At 47.5% G+C, this 21,361-nt stretch overlaps 1 protein-coding gene across 8 annotated transcripts in view; it reads left to right on the top strand.

The window, feature by feature from the left end:
- The window catches only part of LOC123756005 (rho GTPase-activating protein 45), a 975,988-nt gene that overhangs the window by 904,415 nt on the left and 50,212 nt on the right, over window positions 1-21,361 (top strand). For all 8 annotated transcript variants that reach the window (XR_011221956.1, XM_069300005.1, XM_069300006.1 and 5 more), the window contains 3 exons: window positions 10,311-10,489; window positions 11,158-11,303; window positions 13,592-13,659. Coding sequence is in view for 7 of the 8 variants with exons in the window: in XM_069300005.1 (XP_069156106.1) it covers window positions 10,311-10,489; window positions 11,158-11,303; window positions 13,592-13,659 (393 nt within the window). In the remaining variant the exon portion in view is untranslated. The remainder of the gene's footprint in view (window positions 1-10,310; window positions 10,490-11,157; window positions 11,304-13,591; window positions 13,660-21,361) is intronic.

Genomic DNA, 21,361 nt, shown 5'->3' with positions numbered 1-21,361 from the left:
CACACACACACACACACACACACACACACACACACACACACACACACACACACACACACACACACACAAGGGGCCTCGTAGCCTGGTGGATAGTGCGCAGGACTCGTAATTCTGTGGCGCGGGTTCGATTCCCGCACGAGGCAGAAACAAATGGGCAAAGTTTCTTTCACCCTAAGTGCCCCTGTTGCCTAGCAGTAAATAGGTACCTGGGAGTTAGTCAGCTGTCACGGGCTGCTTCCTGGGGTGTGTGTGTGTGGTGTGGAAAAAAAAATAGTAGTTAGTAAACAATTGATCGACAGTTGAGAGGCGGGCCGAAAGAGCAAAGCTCAACCCCCGCAAAAACACAACTAGTAAACACACACACACACACACACACACACACACACACACACACACACACACACACACACACACACACACACACACACACACACACACTCTCACACACACACACACACACACACACACACACACACACACACACACACACCCGGCTCCAGCCTCCCCAACACGGCACCTCTCTGCTCCTTCTTCACCAGCCTCTACGCTCTTCCCCCTCCCTCTCCTCTCTTTTATCTCGTCCTTCCACTTTTTCCCTGTTCCATGCTTCTCCCTCCCCTCTCTCCCCCTCCCCTCTACCTCCTCCTCCCCTCTCTCTCCCCTCCCCTCTACCTCCCACAACTCCAATATTAACCTCCAAATACACATTATGGTGGGGAGTAACTATATATATTTTCCGTGGTGATTTACACTCACCCCTTGCTCCCCCCCCCCCCTAGGAGGGGGGGGGGGCAAGGGGCTGGGGTGTAATGGCCTCTGTGGAAAATATTTGACAATGCAAATATGCTTTTTGCTTTTATTTGTTGCTCTCCATATATCTTTACCCTCGGAGCTTAACTACATGGTCGTTAACCACCTATATAGCCACAGGAAATGACCTGAAAACGATCGAGAGCGATAATTCTGACCGTCCAGCAGTAAAGGCTTTTCTTCCCTCAAGACGTTGTCAATGTCTGCCCAGAGCGGTGGAACAGCGCCCCAGCCAGTGTCTTGAGACAGCTGTCCTGCTACGGGTTCACTTCCTTATTGTCTCTCACCTAGAACACGTGTTTCTAGATGACATGTGGGGCTCTGTTTCACGTGCTCCTCTGGTTGGAACACCTGCTAGCCAAGGGTTCAGACCTACTCTCTCTGGGTGGAACGTGGTAGTCGAGCGGATTGTACACTATGCTGTTCTAGCACCTGTTTCAACTCTATTTATCCAGCTCTCTTGCTCTCGACAGCGTCCACCAACGTCATGAAACTGTCGTAATGAAGTGCCCTTATCCTAACCTACCACATGGCACATAACAGAAAAAGGGACAGTATATCAATTTCGCGAGCCGCTTTCATATTCTAGAGCGACAGTGTTTGGCCTTAGGCAGAGTATACGTCAAAACGAGACGTGCTATTATGAGGCCGGGATGGTTCACCTGTGACACCAGGTGTAGCACTATGAGGCCGGTATGGTTCACCTGTGACACCAGGTGTAGCACTATGAGGCCGGTATGGTTCACCTGTGACACCAGGTGTAGCACTATGAGGCCGGGATGGTTCACCTGTGACACCAGGTGTAGCACTATGAGGCCGGTATGGTTCACCTGTGACACCAGGTGTAGCACTATGAGGCCGGTATGGTTCACCTGTGACACCAGGTGTAGCACTATGAGGCCGGTATGGTTCACCTGTGACACCAGGTGTAGCACTATGAGGCCGGGATGGTTCACCTGTGACACCAGGTGTAGCACTAATCGTGCCGCTCGTGTTCTACCTGACGTCTTTTTCCAGTAGTTTAACGTCAGGTTCCGCCTGTGGTAAATGTTATTTGTTTTTTTTTTCTGCAATCGATTTATTGTTTCATTTTTACACCTGTTTCAATTTCACGGTTTAAATTGAAGTATTGTTGTATGTGTGTAGCCTGGGGCTGAGTAGCCTGGGGGCCTGGGGCTGTGTAGCCTGGGGCTGAGTAGCCTGGGGGCCTGGGGCTGTGTAGCCTGGGGCTGAGTAGCCTGGGGGCCTGGGGCTGTGTAGCCTGGGGCTGAGTAGCCTGGGGCTGTGTAGCCTGGGGCTGGGTAGCCTGGGTCTGTGTAGCCTGGGGGCCTGGGGCTGTGTAGCCTGGGGCTGAGTAGCCTGGGGCTGAGTAGCCTGGGGCTGAGTAGCCTGGGGGCCTGGGGCTGTGTAGCCTGGGGCTGAGTAGCCAGGGGCTGTGTAGCCTGGGGCTGAGTAGCCTGGGGCTGAGTAGCCTGGGGGCCTGGGGCTGTGTAGCCTGGGGCTGAGTAGCCTGGGGCTGAGTAGCCTGGGGCTGAGTAGCCTGGGGGCCTGGGGCTGTGTAGCCTGGGGCTGAGTAGCCAGGGGCTGTGTAGCCTGGGGCTGAGTAGCCTGGGGCTGAGTAGCCAGGGGCTGTGTAGCCTGAGGCTATGTAGCCTGGGGCCTGGGGCTGTGTAGCCTTCTGCCTGGGGCTGTGTAGCCTGGGGCTGTGTAGCCTGGGGCTGGGTAGCCTGGGTCTGTGTAGCCTGGGGCTGGGTAGCCTGGGTCTGTGTAGCCTGAGGCTGTGTAGCCTGGGGCCTGGGGCTGTGTAGCCTGGGGCCTGGGGCTGTGTAGCCTGGGACCTTTGGCTGTGTAGCCTGGGGCTGTGTAACCTGGGCCCTTGGGCTGTGTAGCCTGGGGCTGTGTAGCCTGGGGCTGTGTAGCCTGGGGCATGTGATTGTGTAGCCTGGGGCCTTTGTTTGTGTAGCCTGGGGCTGTGTAGCCTGGGGCTGTGTAACCTGGGTCTGTATAGCCTGGGGCTGTGTAGCCTGGGGCTGTGTAGCCTGGGGCTGTGTAGCCTGGGGCTGTGTAGCCTGGGGCTGTGTAACCTGGGTCTGTATAGCCTGGGGCTGTGTAGCCTGGGGCTGTGTAGCTTGGGGCATGGGGTTGTGTAGCCTGGGGCCTTTGGCTGTGTAGCCTGGGGCTGTGTAGCCTGGGGCTGTGTAACCTGGGTCTGTGTAGCCTGGGGCTGTGTAGCCTATAGCAGGTTCTGTGCAGCCTGGGGCTGTGTAGCCTGGGGCTGTGTAGCCTGAGGGTATGTAGCCTGGGGCTGTGTAGCCTGGGGCTGTGTAGCCTGAGGATATGTAGCCTGGGGCTGTGTAGCCTGGGGCCTGGGTCTGTACAGCCTGGGGCTGTGTAGCCTGGGGCTGTAGAGCCTGGGGCTGTGTAGCCTTGGGCCTGGGGCTGTGTAGCCTTCGGCCTGGGGCTGTGTAGCCTGGGACCTGGGGCTGTGTAGCCTTCGGCCTGGGGCTGTGTAGCCTGGGACCTGGGGCTGTGTAGCCTGGGGCTGGGTAGCCTGGGTCTGTGTAGCCTGGGGTTGTGTAGCCTGGGGCTGGGTAGCCTGGGTCTGTGTAGCCTGGGGCTGTGTACCCTGGGGCCTGGGTAGCCTGGGGCCTGGGGCTGTGTAGCCTGGGGCTGTGCATCCTGGGGCTGTGTATCCTGGGGCAGTGTAGCCTGGGGCCTGGGGCTGTGTAGCCTTCGGCCTGGGGCTGTGTAGCCTGGGACCTGGGGCTGTGTAGCCTTCGGCCTGGGGCTGTGTAGCCTGGGACCTGGGGCTGTGTAGCCTGGGGCTGGGTAGCCTGGGTCTGTGTAGCCTGGGGTTGTGTAGCCTGGGGCTGGGTAGCCTGGGTCTGTGTAGCCTGGGGCTGTGTACCCTGGGGCCTGGGTAGCCTGGGGCCTGGGGCTGTGTAGCCTGGGGTTGTGCATCCTGGGGCTGTGTATCCTGGGGCTGTGTAGCCTGGGGCCTGGGGCTGTGTAGCCTGAGGCTTTATAGCCTGGGGCTGGGTAGCCTGGGGCTGTGTAGCCTGGGGCTGTGTAGCCTGGGGCTGGGTAGCCTGAGGCTGTGTAGCCTGGGGCTGTGTAGCCTGAGGCTGTGTAGCCTGAGGCTGTGTAGCCTGGGGCTGTGTAGCCTGGGGCTGTTTAGCCTGGGGCTGTGTAGCCTGGGGCTGTGTAGCCTGGGGCTGTGTAGCCTGGGGCTGTGTAGCCTGAGGCTGTGTAGCCTGGGGCTGTGTAACCTGAGGCTGTGTAGCCTGGGGCTGTGTAGCCTGGGGCTGTGTAGCCTTGGTCTGTGTAGCCTGGGGCTGTGTAGCCTGGGGCTGGGTAGCCTAGGGCTGTGTAGCCTGAGGCTGGGTAGCCTGGGGCTGTGTAGCCTGGGGCTGGGTAGCCTGGTTCTGTGTAGCCTGGGGCTGTGTAACCTGGGGCTGGGTAGCCTGGGGCTGGGTAGCCTGGGGCTGGGTAGCCTGGGCCTGGGGCTGGGTAGCCTGGGGCTGTGTAGCCTGGGGCTGTGTAGCCTGGGGCTGGGTAGCCTGGGGCTGGGTAGCCTGGGCCTGGGGCTGGGTAGCCTGGGGCTGGGTAGCCTGGGGCTGTGTAGCCTGGGGCTGGGTAGCCTGGGGCTGTGTAGCCTGGGGTTGGGTAGCCTGGGGCTGTGTAGCCTGGGGCTGGGTAGCCTGGGGCTGGGTAGCCTGGGGCTGTGTAGCCTGGGGCTGGGTAGCCTGGGGCTGTGTAGCCTGGGGCTGTGTAGCCTGGGCCAGGGGAAACTCATAACTTTGAAAAACCTGCAACGCGAGGGCAATATTATTTTCCAAGCGGTATTGATCTTGCAACTTCAAACGCTGATGCTGATCTGCAATTTTTTGAACAAAAAAATAAAAAATTAAGAGTTAGTGTTTATATTTTTATGTTAGTTTATATAAATTGAAGTGTAATGTCAGGTGGGATGTGTATAATGTATATTGAACAGTGACGCTGGCAGCGTTACTTGTCACCGAATATGCCTATACTTGTCGTATAGTATATGCTAGTCACCGAGTATACCACACACACATATATGCTATCTATATACAATGTATGTATGATTTCTGTATATAAGCTTGAGGTGGCATATAATCGGGCTGCATGTAGGTACATACTGGGAAAATACATGGAATACATGGTGTGTATTTTTTTGACATCAATACATGAAATACAACCACTTAGCCGTGAACAGTATTACCAACAGGTACTCCTGACGTCACACGTTATAGGCTTACGTCACACGACGTCATATAGGCTTACGTCACACGACGTCATATAGGCTTACGTCACACGACGTCATATAGGCTTACGTCACACGACGTCATATAGGCTTACGTCACACGACGTCATATAGGCTTACGTCACACGACGTCATAGACTTATGTTGTAATGATCTGTGCAGACCAAAGCTTTCTTCCCTTCTCCTGGTTCTTCTTCTCCTCTTTCTCCTCCCCTTCTCCCTCGTTCGTCCCCCTCCCTCCCTTTCTCCCTCCCTTTCCCGCCATCCCGTTGTGTGGTCATTCTTCCCCCTCTCCCTGTTGGCCCCTTCCTGTCATAAACGGTTTGTAGTCAAGTTTTCCCTTAGTCAAGTGAGGTCCCTGGTGGCTGGTCAATCCCTCTCATCCCTGGCCCTCTCCCAGACCACTCTACCTCCACTCATTTCCCTCTCCACCCCCCCCCCCCTTCTGTTCCTCTCTGTCCTCTAAACCATTGACATATTTAGGACCAGTACAATTCAGTACCATAAACTTGTGTTCTCAAGATACCGTGGGTGGCCAGCCAACCGTCCCACGAAGTTAGTTGTTACTGCTTATTTCCAGTACATGAGTTTTCTGTCAAGAGGAATTGGCCCTTATGGTCAAGCTTGGTTCTGATTGGTTGCAGCCATGGAGGCCTAGGATTCTTGGCCCTTGTTGGCTTAGGACTCAAGGGGGGTGGAGTCCCCCGGGGTAGGGCATGACCATTCCATTGGCCATGCTTGCAGAGCACCCAGTTGTTTAAATCCATTGGCTATAGGCTTGGATAGGCGGAGTTAATTGGGCCGTCACACGACGTCATAGGCTTACGTCACACGACTTCATAGGCTTACGTCACACGACGTCATAGGCTTACGTCACATGACGTCATAGGCTTACGTCACACGACTTCATAGGCTTACGTCACACGACATCATAGGCTTACGTCACAAGACTCATAGGCTTACGTCACACGAAGTCATAGACTTACGTCACACGACGTCATATTGTTCACATGGGGTTTACCCTGCGAATATCTTAGTTTAACTTAAGAAATGTTAGGACATTGTGTTATAATTATGACCTCTATAATCACAAAGAACTAACAACTCTCTAGCTACAGTTGTCATAGTAAATGGTTAACTCATACAATTCATAAACCATCATATTTATTTTTACTATAACATTTTAACACATTATGGACAAATATTGGGGAAAGTTAACAAATTTTATTCATCATACTATGGCAATAGAGGCCAAACACACACACACACACACACACACACACACACACACACACACACACACACACACACACACACACTCACACACACACACACACACACACTCACACACACATACACACATACACACATGAGAGACGGGCCGAAAGAGCAAAGCTCAACCCCCGAAAAACACAACTAGTAAACACAACTAGTAAACACACACACACACACACACACAGACAGACAGACACACACACACACACACACACACACACACACACACACACACACACACACACACACACACACACACACACACACACACACACACACACAGTTTTTTTGGACTGTCGGAAAGCCTTTGACACAGTACCCCATAAAAGGATGATGCATAAGCTGGAGAAACAGGCAGGAGTAACTGGTAGGGCGCTCCAGTGGATAAGGGAGTACCTAAGCAATAGGAAGCAGAGAGTTACAGTGAGGGGTGAGACCTCAGAATGGCGTGAAGACGCCAGTGGAGTCCCACAGGGCTCTGTACTTAGACTTATCCTGTTTCTGATATACGTAAATGATCTCCCGGAGGGTATAGACTCATTCCTCTCAATGTTTGCTGACGACGCCAAAATTATGAGAAGGATTAAGACAGAGGAGGACAGCTTGAGGCTTCAAGAAGACCTGGACAAGCTGCGGGAATGGTCGAACAAATGGTTGTTAGAATTTAATCCAAGCAAATGTAATGCAATGAAGATATGGATAGGAAGCAGGAGACCAGATACAAGGTATCATTTGAGAGATGAAATACTTCAAGAGTCAGAGAGAGAGAAAGACCTGGGGGTTGATATCTCGCCAGACCTGTCCCCTGAAACTCATATCAAGAGGATAACATCAGCAGCATATGCCAGGTTGGCTAACATAAGAACGGCCTTTAGAAACTTGTGTAAGAATCTTTCAGAACATTATATACCACATATGTCAGACCAATCCTGGAGTATGCGGCTCCAGCATGGAGTTCATATTTAGTTATGTATTTGACTAAACTGTAAAAGGTTCAAAGCTTTGCCACGAGACTAGTACCCGAGCTGAGAGGTATGAGCTACGAGGCTGACTTCTTGATGTGTAGTGCCTCGCAGACATCTAGCCGCCTTGCTATCGCTGTATCTATCGATGATTTCTGTGTTGTTTGCTAAGATTTCTGAAAGAAATCTGAAGATTTCTGAAAGAAATCTGAAGATTTCTAAGAAATCTTAGCAAACAACACAGAAATCATCGATAGATACAGCGATAGCAGGCGACTAGATGTCTGCGAGGCACTACACATCAAGAAGTCAACACCAGCAATCAACAGCCAATTAATGCACAACTATATTCTACCCACTTCAAGACTCCGCTCCAATATAGAAGCATCAAGAAATATGGACCAATAGGCTTTTACAATTACTTCCATTCAATACCCATTGTTTTGTGTTCTGTCTTGTGTTGGAATTAAATACCTATTGAATACCCATTGTTGAAAGTTCGTTTTTCACCTCATCCACCTCACCCAAATGTAGATATAAACCTCGAAGATGTGTAAGCTCTATTCAGTTTCAGTTGTGGTTGTAAATTCAAGTCTTTGAAAATGTAATAAGTTTTACGAAACACGCTCAAGTGTCACGTCAGACTAGAAATAAAAATGAATTTTGGGGAATTGATCTTTGAATTACCATCAACAGTGAAAAGAAACATAAGAAAGATAGAGAAAAATCGTGTTAGAATTATTAATCTTACTTTTTCGGTCATATTTAATAATATATATATATATATATATATATATATATATATATATATATATATATATATATATATATATATATATATATATATATATATATATATATATATATATATATATATAAATTATATATATTTATGTATTGTATCCAGGATATGTGTAAACTGGTCAGAATTGCAGTTCACTTTTGTAAGCGCTGTCTAACGACACCTCGAACACTGTTTATGTTGGACAGCTGTAAAGCAATGTATTAATATATATAGGTTAGAGTAGCATTTTGAAAGCACTAGAGTCACCTACGGTTTATTGTTCAATAAATCACTGAACTATATGTTTAACAGATCTCTAACCCTGTCCATAGAGGTCAGAAGACAATGTATATATGCTGGTTATGTTGTTATTGCTTTAGATTCAGTTACTCGGAACAAAACGTTCCAAGCAGCACGGGCTATGGTGAGCCCGTAGTAGACTTACATTCTGGTTAGCATCTTAAATGTGTGGCCACGTCTGTGGTAGAAAAACCGCTGTGCTTCAAGCAGGCAGAGGCCAGGAGATAGTCACCAATATGACTAGTAGGTGGTCACCATTAACACCATGAGGTGGTCACCATCAGTGTCCCAAGGACCGGATAATGCAGCACCCAGGAGCGCCTGGGGATTGCTGGCCCGTTAGCACAAGCCGGATATTAATAGCCCTCGTTACTATAAATTCGGCTTAGTGGACCAGGGAGCGTCTTAATAAAGTGGTTGAAGTGAGCGTAACTACCGCCTCGTTGGGCATGTTTAGAGCGGGAGGATGTTGAGGGCCCGTACAGGCTGTTCAAAACCCCCCCCCCTCGTTATGTGTTATGTCTCAGTTATCCACTCCCCCTACTGTATGATGTATGCAGGGAGGGGGGGACTTACACACACACACACACACACACACACACACACACACACACACACACACACACACACACACACACACACACACACACACACACACACACACACACACACACTTACTTTCACTCACTCACAAGGCAAGTGAACTAAGAGAAAGAGCACAAGAAGTAAACCCAGATGTAATCGGACTAACAGAAACAAAACTCTCAGGAATTATAACGAATGCTGTGTTTTCCCAGGACTACACTGTAATAAGGAAAGAGAGGGAAGGAAGGGGAGGAGGCGGAGTGGCCCTACTAATGAGAAAGGAATGGAGTTTCAAGAAGATGGCTATCCCGGACTGTGAGGGGTTCAGAGACAACAAAACAGGCACCACACACACCCTGAGCACCACACACACCCTGAGCACCACACACACCCTGAGCACCACACACCCTGAGCACCACACACACCCTGAGCACTACACACACCCTGAGCACTACACACACCCTGAGCACTACACACACCCTGAGCACCACACACACCCTGAGCACCACACACCCTGAGCACTACACACACCCTGAGCACTACACACACCCTGAGCACCACACACACCCTGAGCACCACACACCCTGAGCACCACACACACCCTGAGCACCACACACACACTGAGCACCACACACACACTGAGCACTACACACACCCTGAGCACCACACACACCCTGAGCACTACACACACCCTGAGCACCACACACCCTGAGCACCACACACACCCTGAGCACCACACACCCTGAGCACCACACACACCCTGAGCACTACACACACCCTGAGCACCACACACACACTGAGCACTACACACACACACTGAGCACTACACACACACCCTGAGCACCACACACACCCTGAGCACCACACACACCCTGAGCACCACACACTGAAGACCAGAGTGTGGTGTTCAGAGTGTGAGCACCACACACACCCTGAGCACCACACACAACCTGATCACCACACACACCCTGAGCACCACACACACACCTTGAGCACTACACACACCCTGAGCACCACACACTGAACACCAGAGTGTGGTGTTCTGAGTGTGAGCACTACACGCTGAACACCAGAGTGTGGTGTTCAGAGTCTGAGCACCACACACTGAACACCACAGTGTGGTGTTCTGAGTGTGAGCACTACACGCTGAACACCAGAGTGTGGTGTTCAGAGTCTGAGCACCACAGTGTGGTGTTCAGAGTCTGAGCACCACACACTGAACACCAGAGTGTGGTGTTCAGAGTGTGAGCACCACATAGGGGATAAGACCACCACCTTGACCATGTACGTGTACTCCTGGCTACAGGATGGCGAAGGAGTGTCCTACCGGGAGCGGGGTGGAGTGTGGCCGCACCACAGAGCAGCTGCGGGAGCTGGTGCGTCGCCTGCCTCGCCACCACCTGAGCTGCCTGGCTCTCCTCATGCACCACCTGCACCGCCTCTCCCTCCACGCCGACCTCAACAACATGCCCTCCTCTAACTTAGGTGAGTCGCCTCTCTCTTCTCCTGCAGAGGATTGCTCTCTGACGCAGAGGTGTCAAGAGTAACCTGGGCTTATGCTGACCTCCTGACCGAGGTGACCAATCACAGGACGGGGATGGCTCACGGGTGTGTCAGCACTCAGTTCAGTTGGGCAGCAGGATGCTGCTACTGAAATCTTTCCCTATCAACACTACTCATAGCTGAGTGGATAGAGCAGGTGTTATTTAACATATTGTGGAATGTATCAGAATTAGTGCCCAACTGGTTCAGTCAGTGGAACGACGTGGCCTAGACATGAGAATATTTTGCCCTGGTGCTTTACTAGTCTGGGGGGAACCTAACCCACCTATTTCCTTGGTGAGTGATCGACTTAAGCTGTTGGGCATTTAAGTAAAAGATTTAATTAATTGTAAAGAGCACTTGCAGGAGATTGCTGCGTGTGACGTCACTCAGTTATACATTTCTCGTTCATTAAATGTTAGAATGTGTTGAGAGCCGCGTGCTGCTGATGTTAATGTGTGGGCTGGAGCAGTTATTCTCCCTCCCTCACACCATCACTCCCCTCTCCCTCCCTCGCACCATCACTCCCTCACACCATCATCCCCCACGCCCCCCTCACACCATCACCCCCTCCTCCTACAAGAGATAATGACCCCCGCCCCTTCGTGCAGGTATAGTGTTCGGGCCGACGTTGCTGCGGACGTCAGAGGGGTCGGCGTCTCTCAGCTCGCTGGTCGACACTGTGCATCAGACCAGAGCTATTGAGCTCCTTATTATGTTCGCTAATGAGATCTTCGGCCAGCCGGAGCTCTACCAGGTGAGTATTGGCCCTGGGGCACGCTGTGTGTGTGTGTGTGTGTGTGTGTGTGTGTGTGTGTGTGTGTGTGTGTGTGTGTGTGTGTGTGTGTGTGTGTGTGTGTGTGTGTGTGTGTGTGTGTGTGTACTTATCTGGTAGTTGTGCTTGCGGGGGTTGAGCTCTGGCTCTTTGGTCCCGCCTCTCAACTGTCAATCAACTGTTACTAACTACTAGCTAATGTGTAACAACTACTTACTAGTGTGTAACCAGTTACGCACCCTACTAGTGTGTGTGTGTATGCTCACCTATTTGTGCCTGCAGGATCGAGCATTGACTCTTGGATCCCGCCTTTCTAACCATCGGTTGTTTACAACAATGACTCCGGTCCTATTTCTCTATCATATCTAGTTTTAAAATTATGAAAATAATTTGCTTCCACAACCTGCTCCTTAAGTGCATTCCATTTTTCACTACTCTCACGCTAAAAGAATACTTTTAACAATTCTAAAAGAATACTTTTAACATCTTCTAACATCTCTGTGACTACCTAAGTCATAAAAGTATTTGTGTGTACGTCTGATACCATACTACTTGTGTAAAGGAGGAATTGTATATGTTTATCTCTCAGAATGTTCGGCAATATGTTTATTGTTTGTGATGTGTGTCTATATATGTATGAACACGTTGTACTGAACGGGGCGAGAATAGCTTGAGCTACATCATCCCTTTGTGTGTATTTTACCCCAGTAAATTTATTTAAAATACAATTTCAATTTCGCTCTGACTCATCTGAGTTTCCAGCTTCCACCCGTGTCCCCTCGTTCTGTAAGTATTTCGTGTGAACATTTCATCTATGTCCACTGCCAATCCCCCTTGAGTATTTTAACGTTCCTATCATATCCCCCTTTCTCCCTTCTTTTTTCTAGTGCCGTAATGCTCAGTTCATTCAGGCGCTCTTCATACTCCATCCCTCGTAATGCTGGGACTAGTCTTTCAAACTTCTGAACCTTTTTCAGTTTCCTTATGTGTTTCTTCAGATGGGGACTCCATGATGGGGCGGCATACTCTAAGACTGGACTCTCGTAGGAAGTGTAAAGCGCCCTAAATGCTTCTTTATTTAGGTTTGTTGTGTGTGTGTGTGTGTGTGTGTGTGTGTGTGTGTGTGTGCTCACCTAGTTGTGCTCACCTAGTTGTGTCTGCAGGATCGAGCATTGACTCTTGGATCCCGCCTTTCGAGCATCGGTTGTTTACAGCAATGACTCCTGTCCCATTTCCCTAACCTACCTGGTTTTAAAATTATGAATAGTATTTGCTTCCACAACCTGTTCCTGAAGTGCATTCCATTTTCCCACTACTCTCACGCTAAAAGAAAACTTCCTAACATCTCTGTGACTCATCTGAGTTTCAAGCTTCCATCCATGTCCTCTCGTTCTGTTACTATTCCGTGTGAACATTTCGTCTATGTCCACTCTGTCAATCCCTCTGAGTATCTTATACGTTCCTATCATGTCCCCCCTCTCCCTTCTTCTTTCTAGTGTCGTAAGGCACAGTTCCCTCAAGCGCTCCTCATACCCCATCCCTCGTAGCTCTGGGACGAGTCTCGTTGCAAACCTCTGAACCTTTTCCAGTTTCATTATATGCTTCTTCAGATGGGGACTCCATGATGAGGCGGCATACTCTAAGACTGGCCTTACGTAGGCAGTGTAAAGCGCCCTAAATGCCTCCTTACTTAGGTTTCTGAATGATGTTCTAACTTTTGCCAGTGTAGAGTACGCTGCTGTCGTTATCCTATTTATATGTGCCTCAGGAGATAGATTAGGTGTTACATCCACCCCCAGGTCTCTTTCACGCATCGTTACAGTTAGGCTGTTCCCTTTCATTGTGTACTGTCCCTTTGGTCTCCTATCTCCTTGTCCCATTTCCATAACTTTACATTTGCTCGTGTTGAATTCCAGTAGCCATTTCTCTGACCATCTCTGCAACCTGTTCAGGTCCTCTTGGAGGATCCTGCAATCCTCATCTGTCACAACTCTTCTCATCAACTTTGCGTCATCCGCAAACATCGACATGTAGGACTCTACGCCTGTAAACATGTCGTTAACATATACAAGAAATAGAATTGGTCCCATCCACCGATGTGTGTGTGTGTGTGTGTGTGTGTGTGTGTGTGTGTGTGTGTGTGTGTGTGTGTGTGTGTGTGTGTGTGTGTGTGTGTGTGTGTGTGTGTGTGTGAGTGTGTGTGAGGTTAACCTGGACGGAGGGAGCCCCAAGAGTGTGCACACACAGACTAACACGCATCTTTTCCTCAGATTCCGACAGTAGCAGCTGGCGTCCGGCCCCAGGGTGTAGAGGAGAGGGTCCGACACCCCCCACCAAGGTCAGTGGTCAACCCCACTCTAGTGATGTTAGTAGTCCACCCCACGGTAGTGAGGTTAGTGGTCCACCCCACGGTAGTGAGGTTAGTGGTCCACCCCACGGTAGGGAGGTTAGTGGTCCACCCCACGGTAGGGAGGTTAGTGGTCCACCCCACGGTAGGGAAGTTAGTGGTCCACCCCACGGTAGGGAGGTTAGTGGTCCACCCCACGGTAGTGAGGTTAGTGGTCCACCCCACGGTAGGGAAGTTAGTGGTCCACCCCACGGTAGTGAGGTTAGTGGTCCACCCCACGGTAGTGAGGTTAGTGGTCCACCCCACGGTAGGGAAGTTAGTGGTCCACCCCACGGTAGGGAGGTTAGTGGTCCACCCCACGGTAGTGATGTTAGTGGTCCACCCCACGGTAGTGAGGTTAGTGGTCAACCCCACTCTAGGGAGGTCAGTGGTCCACCCCACGGTAGTGATGTTAGTGGTCCACCCCACGGTAGTGATGTTAGTGGTCCACCCCACGGTAGTGAGGTTAGTGGTCCACCCCACGGTAGTGATGTTAGTGGTCCACCCCACGGTAGTGAGGTTAGTGGTCCACCCCACGGTAGTGATGTTAGTGGTCCACCCCACGGTAGGGAGGTTAGTGGTCCACCCCACGGTAGTGATGTTAGTGGTCCACCCCACGGTAGGGAGGTTAGTGGTCCACCCCACTCTAGGGAGGTTAGTGGTCCACCCCACGGTAGTGAGGTTAGTGGTCCACCCCACTCTAGGGAGGTTAGTGGTCCACCCCACGGTAGTGAGGTTAGTGGTCCACCCCACGGTAGGGAGGTTAGTGGTCCACCCCACGGTAGTGATATTAGTGGTCCACCCCACGGTAGTGAGGTTAGTGGTCCACCCCACGGTAGTGAGGTTAGTGGTCCACCCCACTCTAGGGAGGTTTGTGGTCCACCCCACTCTAGGGAGGTTAGTGGTCCACCCCACGGTAGTGAGGTTAGTGGTCAACCCCACGGTAGTGATGTTAGTGGTCCACCCCACGGTAGTGATATTAGTGGTCCACCCCACGGTAGTGAGGTTAGTGGTCCACCCCACTCTAGGGAGGTTAGTGGTCCACCCCACTCTAGGGAGGTTAGTGGTCCACCCCATGCTAGGGAGGTTAGTAGTCCACCCCACTCTAGGGAGGTTAGTGGTCCACCCCACTCTAGGGAGGTTAGTGGTCCACCCCACTCTAGGGAGGTTAGTGGTCCACCCCATTCTAGGGAGGTTAGTGGTCCACCCCACTCTAGGGAGGTTAGTGGTCCACCCCACTCTAAGGAGGTTAATGGTCCACCCCACTGTAGGGAGGTTAGTGGTCCACTCCACTCTAGGGAGGTTAGTGGTCAACCCCACTCTAGGGAGGTTAGTGGTCCACCCCACTCTAGGGAGGTTAGTGGTCCACCCCACTCTAAGGAGGTTAGTGGTCCACCCCACTCTAGGGAGGTTAGTGGTCCACCCCACTCTAGGGAGGTTAGTGGTCCACCCCACTCTAGGGAGGTTAGTGGTCCACCCCACTCTAGGGAGGTTAGTGGTCAACCCCACTCTAGGGAGGTTAGTGGTCAACCCCACTCTAGGGAGGTTAGTGGACAACCCCCCTCTAGGGAGGTTAGTGGTCCACCCTACACTAAAGACACAAGGTTCTTAGGTAAGGTTTGCTCTTATATTTCTAACGTTAGTTTTAACGCAAATTAAAAAAAACATATATATATATATATATATATATATATATATATATATATATATATATATATATATATATATATATATATATATATATATATATATATATATATATATATATATGTCGTACCTAGTAGCCAGAACGCACTTCTCAGCCTAATATGCAAGGCCCAATTTGCCTAATAAGCCAAATTTTCATGAATTAATTGTTTTTCGACTACCTAACCTACCTAACCTAACCTAACCTAACTTTTTCGGCTACCTAACCGAACCTAACCTATAAAGATAGGTTAGGTTAGGTTAGGTAGGGTTGGTTAGGTTCGGTCATATATCTACGTTAATTTTAACTCCAATAAAAAAAAATTGACCTCATACATAATGAAATGGGTAGCTTTATCATTTCATAAGAAAAAAATTAGAGAAAATATATTAGTTCAGGAAAACTTGGCTTATTAGGCAAATCGGGCCTTGCATAGTATGCTGAGAAGTGCGTTCTGGCTACTAGGTACGACATATATATATATATATAAATATATATATATATATATATATATATATATATATATATATATATATATATATATATATATATATAATAGATGGCAGATGAGTCCCGGGTAGATGGGACTCGATAGCCTGGGAAGGCAGCCCGTCTAGGGAAAAGAAAACCCTGATTCTAAACCTCCGCTGCCTTGCGGCCATAACCCTATTTTGGGAAAGGCTGCAGGAGACAACCTCGAGGAAAAATCCGGAGTAGGAGCCCCTAAGGCAGTTCGTTGTCGGTTTCGACCTCGTTCTGGCAGCTCCTGCGACGGTGCTGGAGCCATGTGTATTGGTGTTATTTACCATACCGTTCATTTCGTGAGTATAGTTTATTTTTTTTTTGTTCATTTCGTTATTTTAACTATTCTTATTTTGCATTGATGGGAGCATCAGATCATTTGACGTTCCCAATTTTCTGATGGAAACATCAGATCATTTGGGAATGCATCGGACGAGGGAGTTGGGAATGGTACGGAGGACGAGGGGACAGGAGTGGGGGATGGTGGGGAGGACGATGGGACAGGGGAGGGGTAATGGTGGGGAAGAAGAGGGGACGGGGGAGTTTGGGATGGTGGGGACGAGGGGACAGGGAAATGGAGAAAGGTGGGAGGATGAGGGAAGGAGGGAAGAATGGTTGGGAGAAAGAGGGAATGGTGGGGAGGACGAGGGGATGGGGGAGGGGGGGGGGGAAGGTAGGGAGGACTGGGGGACAGGGGAAGGTTGTTGTGGCTCAGCAATGCACACGCGTTCCTGAGCTACAGCAACGCGTGGCCGGGTACAGCTAGTATGTAATATATATATATATATATATATATATATATATATATATATATATATATATATATATATATATATATATATATATATATATATGTCGTACCTAGTAGCCAGAACGCACTTCTCAGCCTACTATTCAAGGCCCGATTTGCCTAATAAGCCAAGTTTTCATGAATTATTTATTTTTCGACTACCTAACCTACCTAACCTAACCGAACCTAACGTTTTCGGCTACCTAACCTAACCTAACCGATAAAGATAAGTTAGGTTAGGTTAGGTAGGGTTGGTTAGGTTCGGTCATATATCTAAATTAATTTTAACTCCAATAAAAAAAAATTGACCTCATACGTAATGAAATGGGTAGCTTTATAATTTCAACAGAAAAAAATTAGAGAAAATATACTAATTCATGAAAACTTGGCTTATTAGGCAAATCGGGCCTTGAATAGTAGGCATAGAAGTGCGTTCTGGCTACTAGGTACGACATATATATATATATATATATATATATATATATATATATATATATATATATATATATATATATATATATATATATATATTAGTATATTTTGGTAGCAGTCTTTCCTGTAGACATATATTATTAAATATGACCGAAAAAGTAAGATTAATAATTCTAACACGAATTTTCTCAATCTTTCGTACATTACGCTTCACTGTTGGAGGTAAATCAAAAATCACTTCTCCAAAATTCATTTTTATTTCTAGTCTGACGCGACACGGGCGCGTTTCGTAAAACTTATTACATTTTCAAAGACTTCACAAATACACAACTGATTAGAACTTGCGTTTCCCTGATTTTATATCTACATTTGAGTGAGGTGGGAAGGGTGATGTGGCATTACATTTGAGTGAGGTGGGAAGGGTGATGTGGCATTAACACAAGACAGAACACTAGGGGATATTAATAGGGTATTAAAAGTATCAACACAAGACAGAACAGAAACAATGGGTATTGAATAGAAGTGTTTGTAGAAAGCCTATTGGTCCATATTTCTTGATGCTTCAAGACTCCGCTCCAATATAGAAGCATCAAGAAATATGGACCAATAGGCATTCTACAAACACTTCTATTCAATACCCATTGTTTCTGTTCTGTCTTGTGTTGATACTTTTAATACCCTATTAATATCCCCTAGTGTTCTGTCTTGTGTTAATGCCACATCACCCTTCCCACCTCACTCAAATGTAATGCCACATCACCCTTCCCACCTCACTCAAATGTAGATATTAAATCAGGGAAACGCAAGTTCTAATCAGTTGTGTATTTGTGAAGTCTTTGAAAATGTAATAAGTTTTACGAAACGCGCCCGTGTCGCGTCAGACTAGAAATAAAAATGAATTTTGGAGAAGTGATTTTTGATTTACCTCCAACAGTGAAGCGTAATGTACGAAAGATTGAGAAAATTCGTGTTAGAATTATTAATCTTACTTTTTCGGTCATATTTAATAATATATATATATATATATATATATATATATATATATATATATATATATATATATATATATATATATATATATATATATATATATATATATATATATATATATTATTAAATATGACCGAAAAAGTAAGATTAATAATTCTAACACGAATTTTCTCAATCTTTCGTACATTACGCTTCACTGTTGGAGGTAAATCAAAAATCAATTCTCCAAAATTCATTTTTATTTCTAGTCTGACGCGACACGGGCGCGTTTCGTAAAACTTATTACATTTTCAAAGAATTTAGTTCACAAATACACAACTGAATAGAACTTACGTATCTCCGATTTTATATCTACATTTGAGTGAGGTGGAAGGGGTGATGTGGCATTAACACAAGACATAACAAAATGTGGTATTAATAGGGTATTAATTTCATCAACACAAGACAGAACAAGAGTATTAATAGGGTATTAATTTCATCAACACAAGACAGAACACGAAACAATGGATATTGAATAGAAGTGTTTGTAGAAAGCCTATTGGTCCATATTTCTTGATGCTTCTATATTGGAGCGGAGTCTTGAGGTGGGTAGAATATAGTTGTGCAATAATTGGCTGTTGATTGCTGGTGTTGACTTCTTGATGTGTAGTGCCTCGCAAACGTCAAGCCGCCTGCTATCGCTGTATCTATCGATGATTTCTGTGTTGTTTACTAGGATGTCTCTGGCGATGGTTTGGTTGTGGGAAGAGATTATATGTTCCTTAATGGAGCCCTGTTGCTTATGCATCGTTAAACGCCTAGAAAGAGATGTTGTTGTCTTGCCTATATACTGGGTTTTTTGGAGCTTACAGTCCCCAAGTGGGCATTTGAAGGCATAGACGACGTTAGTCTCTTTTAAAGCGTTCTGTTTTGTGTCTGGAGAGTTTCTCATGAGTAGGCTGGCCGTTTTTCTGGTTTTATAGTAAATCGTCAGTTGTATCCTCTGATTTTTGTCTGTAGGGATAACGTTTCTATTAACAATATCTTTCAGGACCCTTTCCTCCGTTTTATGAGCTGTGGAAAAGAAGTTCCTGTAAAATAGTCTAATAGGGGGTATAGGTGTTGTGTTAGTTGTCTCTTCAGAGGTTGCATGGCTTTTCACTTTCCTTCTTATGATGTCTTCGACGAAACCATTGGAGAAGCCGTTATTGACTAGGACCTGCCTTACCCTACAGAGTTCTTCGTCGACTTGCTTCCATTCTGAGCTGTGGCTGAGAGCACGGTCGACATATGCATTAACAACACTCCTCTTGTACCTGTCTGGGCAGTCGCTGTTGACATTTAGGCACATTCCTATGTTTGTTTCCTTAGTGTAGACTGCAGTGTGGAAACCTCCACTCTTTTCCATGACTGTTACATCTAGAAAGGGCAGCTTCCCATCCTTTTCCATCTCGTAAGTGAAACGCAGCACGGAACTCTGCTCAAATGCCTCCTTCAGCTCCTGCAGATGTCTGACATCAGGTACCTGTGTAAAAATGTCGTCAACATACCTGCAGTATATGGCCGGTTTCAAGTTCATGTCGACTAAGACTTTTTGCTCGATGGTACCCATGTAGAAGTTTGCAAACAGGACACCTAGGGGAGAACCCATGGCGACCCCATCTACTTGCTTATACATGTGCCCATCCGGGCTCAAGAAGGGTGCCTCTTTAGTACAAGCTTGGAGTAGTTTCCTCAGAATATTCTCTGGTATGTCAAGAGGAGTACAGGCTGGATCACGATACACTCTGTCGGCTATCATCCCGATTGTCTCGTCCACAGGTACGTTGGTGAACAGTGATTCTATGTCCAACGAGGCTCTTATCCCTGTGGCCCGTGTGCCCCGCAGTAAGTCAACAAATTCTTTTGGAGACTTCAGGCTGAAGGCGCAAGGGACATAAGGAGTCAGCAGGCCGTTGAGTTGCTTCGCCAGTCTGTACGTGGGTGTGGGTATCTGGCTAATGATTGGCCGAAGTGGGTATCCAGGCTTGTGTGTCTTGACATTTCCATACGCATATCCAGGTTTATATTCCCCAATAATCTTTGGTAGGTGGTGTCCGGATTTCTTGGCGTTCACAGTTTCAATCAGTTTGTTGACCTTTGCTTTCAATTCGGCTGTAGTGTCCTTCGTTACCCTTTGGAATTTAGTTTGGTCAGAGAGTATGAAGTTCATTTTCGCCAGATATTCGTCTTTTTTTAAGAATGACATATATTGGCGACTTGTCACCTCTCCTGACAACTATCTCCTTGTTCTCACGAAGGCTTTTAGCTGCCGCTTTGAGCTCGGGGGACAGTATGGTGCTTCTGTAATTGCCTCGATTCTTTCCTCCTTCCGCAATAAGTTCTGCTTGTAAGGTATCTTTGGTAGTGACCTTCTTTTGTGTCTCGAGGTCGAATATGTCGTCCAACAGAATTTCCAACTCCACTTTCCGGGCCATCTCACTCGGTCTGTACATAACGTGACAGTTTATGCCCAGATTTAGGAGAGTGACTTGGTCCTCAGTGAGGTTAATTCCTGCAAGGTTCAGGAAGCCATCTCTTGGTCGTGGAATTGCCATAGGTCCTCCATATAACGTTGTTAGTTTCTTGATAATCCTTGTTTCAGTGCTGAGGTGATGTCGGTCTGTGAGGATGTCGAGGTGTTGTTCAATGCGGGTACGGATACTTTCGTCGATGTTGCTATTTCTCCACTCGTTTGTAGCATGAAGTAGTTGCGTTTTGTTGTCTTTCATTTCATTCTCTGCCTTGTATATCTGATCACGAATCAGATCCTGGCGATATTTTATCGTGAAGGCTTGATTCCTTGCTGCTGGGTCGTGCGCTTTAATATTAGTATATTTTGGTAGCAGTCTTTAATACCACCTAACCCCATCCACCTCACTCAAATGTAGATATAAACAAATCGGAGATGTGTAAGTTCTATTCAGTTGTGTATGTGTAACTAAAGTCTTTGAAAATGTAATAAGTTTTACGAAACGCGCTCAAGTGTCGCGTCAGACTAGAAATAAAAATGAATTTTGGAGAATTGATTTTTGAATTACCACCAACAGTGAAACGAAATGTACGAAAGATTGAGGAAATTCGTGTTAGAATTATTAATCTTACTTATTCGGTAATATTTAATAATATATGTCTACAGGAAAGACTGCTACCAAAATATACTTATATATATATATATATATATATATATATATATATATATATATATATATATA

This window comes from Procambarus clarkii, chromosome 43 (assembly GCF_040958095.1).
Source record: "Procambarus clarkii isolate CNS0578487 chromosome 43, FALCON_Pclarkii_2.0, whole genome shotgun sequence".
NCBI classification, from domain to species: domain Eukaryota; kingdom Metazoa; phylum Arthropoda; class Malacostraca; order Decapoda; family Cambaridae; genus Procambarus; species Procambarus clarkii.
This window is presented reverse-complemented; position numbering and strand designations above follow the sequence as displayed.